At 30.3% G+C, this 14,766-nt stretch overlaps 1 protein-coding gene across 1 annotated transcript; it reads left to right on the top strand.

The window, feature by feature from the left end:
* Window positions 1-6,295: 6,295 nt before the first annotated feature.
* LOC149510736 (disease resistance protein RPS5-like) lies at window positions 6,296-8,904 on the top strand. Its single transcript, XM_089757075.1, has 3 exons — window positions 6,296-6,622; window positions 6,748-6,906; window positions 7,813-8,904. Exons 1-3 carry the CDS (start codon window positions 6,296-6,298, stop codon window positions 8,902-8,904), a joined length of 1,578 nt encoding a protein of 525 aa, XP_089613201.1.
* Window positions 8,905-14,766: the final 5,862 nt, after the last annotated feature.

Here is a 14,766-nt window from a genome sequence, read left to right as displayed (position 1 = left end):
AAAGAGGCATGAGGCTCGTGTTTACATCCTGTGATCGAGCTCCATGCCTTTCCCTCCAAACGCGTATGGCTGGAGCTCTATAAATAGAGCTCCTAGCGAAGCCAAAAAGGAGAGAAAAGAAGGAGAGGGAGATTCTGTCAAAAAAAAAAGGGGAAAGAAAATCACAAAAAAAAATCAAACAGTCCTCCCCGCAGGGAGGAACCCAGCGTCGAGAGCCCCCTGCACAAAGAAAAATCAAAGTCAGTTCAAAGAAAAAAATAAAGCCAGAATACAAAAGAAAAAGGGATCTGACCGAAACTTCACAAGCAGATCTAGGGAAGTGGGGACGCTTTTTGGTGAAAGGGACCTCAGATCTGAATTCAAGAGGTCGAAGGGAACGTTTTGGTATTTTCTGGGAATTTTTCGACCACTGTCAACGGCAGCCGGTGACCGACGAATGGCGGCGGTAGCGACGGAGGAACGGTCGGTCAGCCATCTATGTTTGGCCGGAGAAAAAAAAACGAGAGAGAAAAGAAAGTTTTTTTTTCTGAAGAGTGAAAGGAATGAGGGAAAGAAAAATTTTTAACTTTTATATAAACTGTCAATAGCCAAAACAACGTCGTTTCAATAAACGCCCCAAAACGACGTCGTTTAAACCAAGGAAGATCCGCGCGTTGACCCGAACCCGACCCGGGGTCCGCGCAACCGACCCGCTAACCCAACTTCTCAACGGCTCTGAACCGGTTTGACCAGACCGAACCAAACCGCTCTTTGGACCGGCCTGAACCGCTGAACCAACCAGACCTCTCCCAAACCGAACCGAACCGTCGAACCGCCGTTGACCGGACCGTTGACCTGTCCGGTTCAGGTAAAAAAATTTTTTTTTTGAATTTTCTATTTTTTTTTATAATATTATCTTTGTTATTTTAAGTATTTTTTATGCATAAATGTTTAAATTTATTAGGATAAATATTTAATTGTTATTAATAATAATTAAATGAAAACAATATAAAAAAATAATATATTTTAAAAATGTTTAAATAGTAATAATAATGAAATAAGCCTTTTATTTTTCCTGCCTAAATGTTGGAGGGAATAAAAAAAATATATCTTCAAACAAATAATTCCGCCTAGATGTTGGGGAATTATTATTTAAATTTTCATAAAAAATATATATATAAGAAAATTTTAACTAGTTTTCCAAAGTTATAAAAAATTTTGAACTTGCTCTGAAAGTCCGCCTAGATGATGGGGATTTTTAGAGATGTTCATGTTTTAATTAAACCCCAAACCCTAAACTTAAACCCTAAAATTTTACCCTTAATTTATTTCAAAACTTTAAGAACACTTGTGGAAGTCTTACATGAGATGGTTTGTTCCCGAATGCTGCCTAGATGATGGGGTATTTAGGAAACTCCATTTCATTAAGTTTTTCACACTGTGTTCTAAATTTATTAATAATAAAATTAATAAATAAAAGGTATAATAAAATTGAGATCTTAAATATAAACAGTCGCACCTAAGCTCTGCCTAGATGTTGGAGAGCCGGAGTGGTCTCATTATACTTAAGAATCCAACTCTTAAATTGCATTTCATTGTAAATGACATTCATTAGCATACATACGTTAGCATGCTATCATCGATAATTGATTGCATTATTCTCTCTTTAATTTGCTGTTCGATGATAAAATATTTTATAGTAAAAAAAAAGGAATAATACTACAAAAAAATCTTTTTGTGATATTATAAAATAAATTAAAAATAACATTCCGAAAGAAATAATTCTTGGTACTCTGCCTAAAAGTTGGAGAGTCACTAACAATTATTTTCTATAAAGATTGTTATTTCATTTTAAGGATTATTGTGTTAAATCTTAGGCGAAAAGAGTTATTTTAAATTCTGCCTAGATGATGGAAAATTTTAAGATAATTTTTTAACTTAAAGATTTTCTCAATAGTTCTAAATAAATATTTTAGCAAAATTTTATTTTATTTTTTTTAAATGAAGGGAATTAGTGTTAAATTTCAAATTAAAATCGTTTTTATCCAACACCAAAAATAGCGCGTAATTAAATGGTACCAATTTATGGGCGTTGTGGGGGTGCTAATCTTTCCCCACGCATAACCGACTCCCGGACCCAACCTGATTTTTCGTAGACTAAAATTTATTTTTTTGATGAACTTTAAACCCGTTTTTATAGTTTTATTAAAAGGATAAGCTTTTGGGTGGCCAATCATACCCTAACAAAGATTGGTGGCGACTCCATTCTATTTACTTCAATTTTAAAACTCACTTTACGTCTGGCGGTCTCAAAACCGTTACGACACGTTGTTGAGCTGTTAAAAGGTTGTGCATGCTCAATCTTTGCCAAATTTGAAATTTTGGAAGAAAACCAGATTAACAAACACCTAATCAATGAATATCTTTTTGTAATTTTATAATTAAGAAGTTGGAGATGGAAAAGGTGTCTCGAAGAAATGAATCAAGGGGAGGTGAGGGTTATGAGGTGTGCCTAATAAGTTTAAAGACAGAACTGAGAAAGAGAACCCAAGACAATCCCAGAGATTTGAAAAGGAAAAGAATATAGTGAAACACATAAGCGAGAAACCTGCAGCTGAGAAAAGTAATTTGCAATTCAAGGGTGTTCGAAAGTGAAAATGGGGGAAGTGTGTGTTCAAAATCCAAGCAGTTATTGCCCAGTTTGCAAACTCAGAGCCTCCCAGGACCTATTCGGAGCAATCCACCATTGAGTTTCAAGCGGAGTCCCCATCATGCTTGATTTTGGATGGAACAGTACAGTTGAACAGTGAATTGCCTAAAGACGGGTCGTTTCTAGATCTTTTGACAATGGGTTCAGGTAATTACACTTCGGATCATGGGATATTCCTTGGATTTGATGATTTTTCAAGGGGTTTATGATCCTTGAGCTCTATAATTAGGGTGATGTTAGATCATTGGTTTCAGTTATTTGTCTTTTTCATACATGTTTTAATTCAAAATTTTTAGACAAACAAAAATTTATAGGGTTTAGTTTTGGGTTTTGAATTTCATGAGTATTATAGTATGGAGTGGTGATTTTTTTTTTTGTAGATTAATATTGAATAATTAAAAATTTAATGATTGTGAAAAAAATACTAAAACTTTTAATTTTTATTTTCTTTCTTTTTATTTTTAAATTATATTTAAAATAGTAAGAAAAAATGAAATGTTTTTTTTTTAAATTTTTTCCTAAAAAATAAAAAAAATGAAATGTTTTTTTATTTATAGGGTTTAGTTTTGGGTTTTGAATTTCATGAGTATTATAGTATGGAGTGGTGATTTTTTTTTTTTGTAGATTAATATTGAATAATTGAAAATTTAATGATTGTGAAAAAAATACTAGAACTTTTAATTTTTATTTTCTTACTTTTTGTTTTTAAACTGTATTTAAAATAGTAAGAAAAAATGAAATGTTTTTTTTTTTCTAATTTTTTCCTAAAAAATAGATCTCTATTTTAGGATTATTTTAAAATTTTTTTATTTAAAATAATACTTAACCACTAAAAAAATTATAGATGATCGATTTTTTCATTTAATTGTTATTTTTATTAGAGTTAATAGTGCGTGTGAAACCCTCACAAATTTTCATCTAAATATATATTTAATTATAAACATTCTATAGCATTTAATTTTTATTCATATAAAATAAAATGTTTGTTCTAAATTGAGTAGTCATATAAATGTTTCATCTCTCAAATTAAATATTTAGTCAAAGTATATCATAAAGGTTATCTAAATTACATCAAGCGGTTATCAAAATTTTATCAAAAAGTATTAAAATTGTATCAATTGTTACCAAAATTATATAATAAGTCATTAAATATTGAAAGTTAACAAAATTGTATAGAAGATACCAAAAATTTATGAAAAGTGATCAAACTTCTAACAAATGTTATCAAAATATATAAAAAATTATCAAAATTAAAATTAAATTGTTCGTATTTATCATTATTATCATAGAAACCAAAAAAATATTTATTTAATTGAATTTTTTAAATATAAAAATGACATGTACATTACGCATATGTCAAAAATTAATACACTATAGGTATTGTAATTTGTACGAGTAGAAGATACTAAAAATTTCAAATTTATATCATTTACTCAGAAGTTTCTAATTTCTATTAAGTTAGTATTGATACAATCTATTTATTGTGGTTGCAAATGCTCTTTGGAAGCTGTTATGAGCTTTCTCAACTTCTCTCTTTTTTGTTAGGCTAATTTATTTTTATTTTCGTGGTGTTAAAACTTCCACTTAAACAATTAAAAAGTCCAAAAATTATGATATGGGGAGTGAAAGACGATGTAAACATTTATAACGAGGGATCAGGCAAACCATACTTCTGGGCAACAAAGAATATTCAATGGTCCATAGCAACAATATATGCATGATCTCAGGGTAAATGAATGGAACTGTTGCTTTATTAACATGAACTAGAAACAGTCTCGTACATTACCGCACGTTAAATTTTTTTATTTGTAATAAACAATGTTCAAGATAAATTTACTAGATCAGCGAGTAGGTTTCATTTATAATATTTTTAATAAATGCAATGATCGGTGAAAATCTATAAATTAATTTTTGTGTAATGTGTGGATTTTGTTCTGACATTTTGTTCAAGAAAAAATTGAAGCTGCTTGTTTCAATATGATCCAACTATCCACCAAATTGATAATATAGAAAGTTAATATATTTTGCTTAATTCATTAAGGTAGTTACATTAATCAACTTTATAAAAACATTAATCTAACTCAATTTTATTATATATATTGTTTCGTTTCGTTATTGTGAAATCTGAAAACTACTTTGATGCTCATGCCCATTTTTCTTTTCGGAAGTGGCTGGAACTTGGAAGCAGTGATGAAATCAATACTTCAATCGGAAAATATTGAATGATGGTTCTCATTGTGTTGCTACGCTAAATTACAGTCAAACATTCCTGATTGCTGATTAGAATTTTCAAACTTACAATCCTTTTTGTTCGCTTATTCTCTTTCCAACACAAGCTGATAGGTAAATGATACTTTCAACTTGCATCTAGACATTCCTATGCTTCGGAAATTATGGCCAAAGAGTGCGCTGGTATGCCACTAGCAATTATCACCATCGGTCGAGCCATGGCCTGCAAGAAGACACCACAAGAATGGATTCGTGCAATTGAGGTTTTGAGAAAATGTGCCTCAGAATTTTGAGGTATGGGGGATAAGGTCTTTCCTCTTATGAAGTTCTTTGATGATTTACCTAATTGGAAAGTGAGATCTTGCTTCTTATATTGTACTTTATTTCCAAAAGACTTTGTCATTCACAAAACTGATTTAATTCATTATTGGATTTGTGAAGGACTTTTAGATGAATGTAATGGCAGAAATGGAGCTCAAAATCAAGGGTATGACTTTATTGGGACAATTGTATTTGCATGTTTGTTGGAAGGAGAAGGTTATGATGTGAAAATGCACGATGTGATTCGTGATATGGCTCTGTGGATAGCTAATGGGTGCAATATTTTTTAGGAAAGTATTTTAGTGCAAGCAGGTGTTCGATTAATTGAAGCACCAGAGATCAAAAAATGGGAAGCAGTAAAAAGGATATCACTAATGGCAAATGTCCTTCAGAATCCAATCGAAACACCTTCATGTCCCAACCTACTAACCTTGTTTCTCAATGAAAACACATAGAAGACAATCAGCAATGACTTCTTCCAATCTATGCCTAATCTAAAAGTGTTAGACCTGTCCTGTAATAGTGGCATAACTGAATTGACCCAGGGAATTTCAATACTTGTTTCCCTGCAATATCTCAATCTATCCAAGACAAGTATAAGACAGTTGCCAACTGAGCTCAAGTCCCAACAAAGGCTGAAATATTTGAACTGGTCTAAGGGATGATGTTATCAGAAGTGTGAAAATAGCTGAAGATCAGCAACAGCTGAAGCGGCTAGACCAAGTTCAATGCTGGCTTTCGAGGGCAGAAACTTTGATTAAGGGAGCTGATTTGTTGATTGTGGAAAGTCCTCAGGAAATTAAGAAATTATGTATAGGAGGTTGTTGTTCTATGAGTCCCAAGTCCAACCTGAAGTTTGGGAAGCAAATTGCCAAAATGCTCCGAAATGTTGTGGATCATAAGAGCAAGGGAGTTTTTGACAAAGTGGCTGAGGGAGAACCAACACCTCTAGTGACTGAATGACCTCCTGAGCATACTGTTGGTTTGGAATCCAAATTCGACAAGGCTTGGAGCATCCTTGAAGCTGAACAAGTGGGAATTGTTGGCCTGCATGGCATGGGATGCCTCCTGAACAAAATCCACAACAAGTTTTCTGAACCCCCAAATCGATTTGATGTTGTTATTTGGATAGTAGTATCTAAAGGGTTTAATATCGGAAAGGTCCAAGATGACATTGCTGAAAGGGTGGGAATAGCTGGTGGAACATGGCAGAACAAAAGTCCAGAGGAAAAAGCTCAAAACATCTTCAGGGTTTTAAAGGAAAAGAAATTTGTTATATTGTTAGATGATATGTGGGAGCGAGTTGATCTATCTAAGGTTCGGATACCTCTCCCCACTCAAGAAAATGGTTCCAAACTAGTTTTCACAGCTCGTTCTATGAAGGTGTGTGGCCAAATGGAAGCTCATAAGAAGATTGAAGTGCGGTGTTTGCCTGAAGAAAAAGCTTGGGAGTTATTTAAAAGAAAGTTGGTGAAGAAACACTTGAATGTAATCCATGTATTCGTGAGTTGGCTCATGAATTGGCCAAAGAGTGTGGAGGACTGCCTCTCGCACTCGTCACCATTGCTCGTGCCATGGCTTGGAAGAACACAGTTGAAGAATGGAAATATGCAATTGAAGTGTGTCGGAGATCATCTGCCTCTGTTTTTCCAGACATGGATGAAGAGGTATATCCGCTTCTAAAATTCAGTTTTGATTCTCTTCCCAATGACATGATTCGAACGTGCCTCTTATACTGTAGTTTGTTCTCGAAGGATTACCAAATTAGAAAAGATATGCTTATAGATTTCTGGATAGGGGAGGGGTTTTTGGATGGACGTGGCAATACAAGTTTAGCTCGAAACCAAGGCCACCACATCATTGTTTGTCTTCTTCATGTATGTTTATTGGAAGAAATAAATGAATTTTGCATAAAGATGCATGACGTGTTTCTTGACATGAGTTTGTGGATAGCATGTTGTTGGGAAATCAACCACAGCACCTAGACATAAAATAGTAAATTCAAATTAAAAATAAAAACATACAAATTTATTTGTTTCGGTCAAACTTAAAATGATTTACGCCAAACCTAATTCACTATCAAATAAATCTTTATAATTGAAAGATTTTTGAAATGAGAAAAATCACAAAAAACTCTTTACTCAAAATTTAACTCAAAACCTAATTACATTCTTTTATAACCTATTTACCTAGTTGTTCTCTTGGTGATTAAATATATGGGATTTTCGTATCTAATCATATGGGATTATTAAACTAAACCTAAAACATATTATTTATAAGAGTAAAACCTCTTATACCTTTACTAAACTCTCGATGTGAAATAAAAACAAATTGAAAACTCTTATAAATTTCGATGTGGGATTACGAGATTCAAGGCAAATCCGAACACATGTAAGTGTGAAGAAGAAAAGTGGAGGTTTTTTGTGGAGGTAGGTTATCAATTAACTAAGTTACCAGAAGTTCAGAATTGGGGAAGTATACGCAGGATGTCATTGTTGAAGAACAGGATTGAAAATCTAGTAGAATAACCTAACTGTCCTGATCTCCAAACTCTGTTTCTTAACGATAATCAGTTTAAGGTGATCAATAATGACTTCTTCCAATTTACGTGTGGTTTTAAAGTTCTAAACTTGTCAGACAATAGATATATAAAAGAATTTCCAGTGGGAATTTCGATATTGGTGTCTCTGGAATGTCTCGATCTCTCCTATACAGGTATAAGAGAGCTACCAATTGAATTGAAGGCTTTAGAAAAGCTTAAATGCTTGAACTTGGAATGCTTTAGTCCTGCCATACGAATTCCAAGACAGTTGATATCTGCTTTTTCAACTCTGCAAGTATTGAGAATGTTAGGCTGTGATTATTCTTTGGGCCAGGAAGGGGAAGATAATTGTGAATGCTTGGTGGAAGAATTGAAGTGCTTGAACCATTTGAAATTGTTGACTGTCACTATAACGAGTGCTTTGGTTCTCGATAGACTTTTGAGTACTGAAAGGTTATGCAGCTGCACTGTACGAATTGAACTTTACTTATCCAAGGGCTCAAAGCGATTGAATATTTTATCTTTAGCGAATATGAAGAGTCTAGACAGTCTACGCCTTCTGGGGAGCGAAAGTTTGCAAGAGGTAGAGATGGAGTGGGGAGCAGAAGGCAGAATGATAAAAGCGCAGAGCCACATTCAAACCTCTGTGATTGCTAGCAAACATTGCTTCCAAAGCCTTCGCTATGTAAGAATAAACGGATATTATAAATTGACAAAATTGAAGGACATAACATGGCTAATTCTAGCTCCAAACCTGAGGTCTCTTACTGTGATGTACTGCAACACTATGGAGGAAATAATCAATGAGAGGAAACTGAGTCAAGTGGCTCAGCTAGTGGAAACTTTAAGCCTATTTGGAAAACTCGAGTCTCTTTATTTGCATGTTTTGCCAGAGTTGAAGAGCATTTACTGGGACACACTTCCCTTCTCATGTTTGAAACATATTTATGTTCGTCGGTGCCCAAAGCTGAAAAGACTTCCACTCTACTCCAACAGTGCAAAGGAAAACAAAATCAGCATTAGAGGTGAGAAAGAATGGTGGAAAGAGCTTCAATGGGAGGATGAATGTGCTCTAAATGATTTCTGTCCTGCTTTACGTCTGTTGACTGAAATTGCAGAGTAAACATATTACTTTTACCTTTGGTCTCTGTTATAATTGTTGTGTTTGAAGCTGTTGCGGTGTCTTCTAAAATCGCGGATGATTTTTTCATTTGTATGATGTTCATTAAATTGACTAAGTTATTGGTGAATCTTTTGCTTATATGGTTTTAAATATAGGCTGCATTTTAATGCTGAGTAAGTAATTTTAGCTTCAACCTAAACATCTCAATTTGTTTTATTTTATTTATACTTCCAACTTTTTCTTGATTTAAACCTATGTAATCTTTGCCTATTCTATTATCTATGCCTGTGGTAAATGGTAACTGCTTATATTCTTCTTCAGTTTCTTTAATTATAAATTATTATCTATGTGAATTTCAAAAATATTAAAAGTGATTGATCTAAATGGAATTTTTAAACTAACAAATTTATTTTTAAATATATAACTTTTATTAATTTATTTAAATTTAATTTAAATCAACTAAAATTAAAAATAAAATCTATATGGAATTAAACTATTTAAAATTTTAAAATTTTAAAGTTTTAATTTCAAAAGTACTAAAAATGATTGACTAAAATATTCTTAGTAATTTTTTTTATAAATTTTAATTTAATTAATTTTCTTTTTTATTATTAAAAACTTTTTGTAATTACACTAAAAAAGTGTTAAAGGTGACTGATTAAAATACTCTTACTAAAATTTTAATTCCTAAATTGTTAAAAATGATTGATTAAAGTACCATGGTAAATTTTTTTATTATTATACTCTTTTTTTATAATTAAATCATTAAAGCATATTATTTTAATTGATTTGCTAACTATATATGTATGTTAATGATTTATTGTTTGTATGTTTTGTGAGTTAATTATTGATAACATAATTAAATCTTTTTAGTCCCTTGAAATAATTCAAAAGAGATATTAATTAAATCCTTTTATTTTATTTTAATTTTTAAAATTATGTATTGTAATATTTTTATATAATAAAATTTTTAAATAAAAGAAAAATTAAGTTTTCAATTGGGAGAATATAGAATTATATTCAATTGATGGAAGCACCAATAGAAAATTATCTAGAGCAAAAAAATGAGGCAACAAAGTGACTGGTTATGCATAATTCTATCTTCTCTATATGACATAAAATTAATACTATATGATGTTTTAATGAAGAATAAATAAATTTAATGATTTCAAATTTTTTTTAGGATTAATATAAAACTTTTTTATTAGAAGAAACATTGTATGCCCATTTATTTTCTTCATTATATAAGTTGAAGGATGATCATGCTTATATCAAAATTTTAAGGGTATCATATTGGGTAATATTTGTTCAAAAGCATTCAAATTTATCAAATTAATTATCACTATTACATTTATTTTAATAAAAAAATAAAATAAATAAAAACTAAAAAATTATGAAAAGGGCAAAACAGAAAAATAAAAGAAAGTCAAATTAGGATGCCATGTAAACATCACCATTCAAAGTTGACAATGGATAGGGTCAAAACAGGTTTAAACCCATCCCTAAATCGGTCCTGGTCTTTAATAATTCTATCAAACTTCACTATAAATTGACATCAAATTTTTTATACTCGATTTTGACCAACATATATATGTGCAACATGTATTTAACTTGACTTGACCTAAAATTAATTTAATAATTTTAATTTAGAATAATTTTCATAAAAAATATAATTTTTTAACATAAATAACATCTTAATTAGATATAAATATAATATTTTTATTAAATTAATGTATGAAAAAAATAAAATTTAAAGTATGAATTTAAAAAAATTTAAAAAATAAAATAATGAAAACTAAAATGGAAAGACCTAAAAAAGAAAAAAATACAAAAGAAAAATCCGAATGTTACATAGATACATCTATTGACATTTTTTATTAAATTATTTAATTAAAAATTAAAAAACAAAAAATAAAGGACAAAAAAATTAAAAAATTTAATCAATAATATTATATAGATCCCATCTAAAAATTTTAAAAAATAAAAAATAGATTATTTATTAAAATTTGAGAGAACAAAAAAAAAGAAAAAAAAAGAAAAAAAAAAAGAAAGCACAAGAAAAGAAAAGAAAAAGAAGAAGATGACATGTGGCAAATCTTGTAAATGATCAAAATTAGTAAAATTAATTGTATGAATGAATTTGTTAATCTTATCAGGATACGTAGTGTGCAAGATCAACAAAATTCTTATAAATAACAAAACATTCAACATAAAATCAATGGATATGGAACATGCTCTCATCAGATTTATATGGAGACAATAATCTATCAAGTGAAAAACTTGAATAGCTGACAAAAACAACAAAATAGAACTTTAATATAATATCAAGTATCAAATTTAAAATTAATTGATAATAAGTAAAGGGATTCAACTTAAATTTAAGACTGTGACGAATCTTGACATTTAATTTTGAGAGAACCAAAGTAACATTCTTTATAAAAATAAAATCATTATTTTTTTTACATTATTAACACCTTATCTTACCATATTTATTATTTTCTATATTAAAGTAAAAAAAATCATAAAAAGTTATGTCATTTAAATAAAAAAGACTTTAGAATAATAAAATAGAGACCTTAATACAATAAATTAAAAATTTTTAATCCTTTAAATGGTATTTTTTATATTATGAAAAAAGAAAAGGTATTTAAACTAATAATTTTAATTATTTTGGCATGTAATAATTTAAAATTATTGAACATCCAGGATATAGCAAGAAAAAATGTTTGGTTGAAAAAATTATCACAATTGGATATTTGTCAATTCGATATTAATTATTATGATACTTGTATATATATTAAATTTAACTCTTAAAGTTTGTAAAAATATAATGATGACAAACTTATTCATTTCAAATTGAAATCATTTATAATAAACAAATCTAAGTTAAAAAGTGATAACGTTTAGCTATAATTAATTTTTGTTATTATATATTCAATATAGATATAAAGAATAAAAAGTAATATATATGAACACAATGAATTTAGATTTGAGGGGGATTTAATTAATTTTATAATTTTTATAAAAAAATCTAAATTATTAAGAAAATAGTATACCTATAAAATTTTTTCCAAAATTCATGGTTCTAGGCTCCAACGAGCATGGTCATTGATATAAGATCACAAAAAATCTAATATTTAACAAATGTAAAATGATACCACTTTACCGTTAGATATATAAAATAGAATCCTGCAACTCTCTAAAGATAAGTTAATCTTGAAACCAGTTTAGTCAACGACAAGATACTTGTTCATACATATTTGGCCTTTTGAATGGTCAAAAAGAGGATTAGAAGGATGAAAAAGTTGAAACTGCTTACCCGACTATACAGCAAATTGATAATATAGAAAAGTAATATCTTTTGCTTAATTCATTGTGGTAGTCACATTAATCAACTTTATAAAACATTAATCTAACTCAATTTTATTTTATAGTATTCAGAAACTATTGAATCTTGATTCTCCTTATGACACGATGCCAATTACAGTCAAACATTCTAGATTGTTGATTAGCATTTACAAACTTCGAACCTTTTTATTTGCTCATTCTCTTTCTAACACAAACTAATTCGTAAATCTATTTCTTTCACCCCTTTAACAATTTTATTTTTTCGTGTATACTATGGGAGGCTTATGCTTTATCTCGATTTCGATTAAGGATACCATCTTATTCTGCTGCAATCACAAAGTAAAGCACATGAGTTATGCCTACAAAGTAGGGAACATTTAGGTGTTCTTGAAACCCAAATGGAAGAACTAAAAGCATTAAGAAATGACATGAAGAGGAGAGTTCAGATTGCTGAAAGGCAACATTTGAAATAGCTTGACCAAGTTGAATTGGTGGCTTTCAAGGGTTAAAGTTTTGAAAAAAGAAATTGACGATCTGATAAAGAAAATTAATCATGAAAAGAAATGTCTCGGATGTTGCTACCCCAAGAATTGTTGGTCCGGTTACAAGCTAGGAAAAAATGCTGCCAATACGTTAAATAAGGTTAGAATGTTAGGCTAAAAAGGCCTTAATCCAATCATATCAACAAAAATGAAATCAAACGATCAATTAATCAATCACACAAGAGATAGTAATTTAATATGGTTCGGTCCAACTGACCTATATCTATGGATGAGAAATAAGATCCACTAGTTGTAGAGAATTACAAATATACAAATTGTATTAACCTCACTCAACAATCAATACCCATAGACCCTCTTAATCTCTTATAGTCTTATAGAGTATTCTCAACTCAAATAAACATATACCCATGTGCACCATACATCATACTTATGTAAAACATCTCAGTCTCTTTTAGTCCACTCATAAATATTTATATCCATACACATTCATAAAACATAAATCTCTAATAGTTTATGGGGTGTCTATCTTATAAAACTCTACGACTCTCTTATATTTTTTTTTCTCATACCTAATTTTGTAGAGACTTTACCTATTTATAATAATACAAACTTGTCTATTAAGAATCTATTTTTTCTTAGAATTCTTCTTCTACAAGTCAAACTTGCCTATTAAGAATTTTTTTTCTTTTAAAATTCTTTTTTTGTAAGTCTTCTTATCCATTAAAAAATATCTAGCCAATCTCAAACAAATCTGTTATGAGATTTAAGTCACTATTTTCAATATAGAAAACATATAAAGAAAAGACCATTTAAGAAGTTGGCTGAAACACTACCTTTAGCACCAGAGGATCTAAAGCCTTGTGAACAAACTGTGGGCATGGAGTCCATGTTTACTACTATTTGGAACTGCCTCAGTGAAGATCAAGCAAGAATCATCAATTTATATAGAATGGGAGGCATTGGCAAAACTACTCTCATGACTCAAATCAACAACATGCTTATCAGCCATCATAGCAATGTTGATTTTGTGATATGGGTAGTAGCGTCAAAGATCTAAAACCTGAAAAGATTCAGGAAGAGATTGGGGAAAAGATAGGATATTTTGAAGATAGGTGGAGAAATAAAAATATTGAGTAAAAGGCTATAGACATACACAAAGTTTTAAGCACTAGGAAATTTGTTTTGTTGTTGGATGATTTATGGGACCGAATTAATCTAACAAAATATAGAGTTCTTAGACCAGACCAACAAAATAACTCCAAGGTAGTCTAGTCTTCACCACACATTCCAAAGAGATGTGTGGTCTGATGGAAACTAATAAAGGTTTTAAAGTAGAGTGTTCGCCACCTTTTTTTTATTGGCATTTGTTTTAGAAGAAGATTGAAATGATACTTTCAACCCATATTCAGATATTCATATGTCGACAGAAATTGTGGCCAAAGAGTGTGCTAGTTTGCCACTACCATTTATCACCATTAGTCAATCCATGACCTACAAAAAGCACCACAAGAATGGATTCATCCAATTGAGATTTTAAAAAAATGTGCCTCAAAATTTTCAAGCGTGATGGATAAGGTCTTTCCTCTTTTAAAGTTCAATTTTGATCATTTACCTAATAAGAAAGTGAGATCTTTCTTCTTATATTGTACTTTATTTCTAAAAGACTTTATCATTCACAAAACTAATTTCATAGATTATTGAATTTGAGAAGGACTTTTAGATGAATGTAATGACAGAAATGGAGTTCGAAACCAAGGGTATGACATTATTGGGACACTTGTATATGCATGTTTGTTGGAAGAAGAAGGTCATTATATGAAAATGCAAGACGTGATTCATGATTCGTGATATGGCTTTGTAGATAGCCAATGAGTGCAATAATTTTAAGGAAGGTGTTTTGGTGCAAGCAGGTGTTCGATTAATTGGAGCACCAGGGGTTAAAAAATGAAAAACGATAAGAAAGATATAATTGATGGCAAATTATCTTGAGAGTCTAATCAAAACACCTTCA

The sequence above is a fragment of the Durio zibethinus genome, chromosome 28, assembly GCF_047325235.1.
Source record: "Durio zibethinus cultivar Kanyao isolate XHJ-2024 chromosome 28, ASM4732523v1, whole genome shotgun sequence".
NCBI classification, from domain to species: domain Eukaryota; kingdom Viridiplantae; phylum Streptophyta; class Magnoliopsida; order Malvales; family Malvaceae; genus Durio; species Durio zibethinus.
Note: the sequence above shows the minus strand (reverse complement) of the source record. Positions and strands in the feature narration are given on the sequence as shown.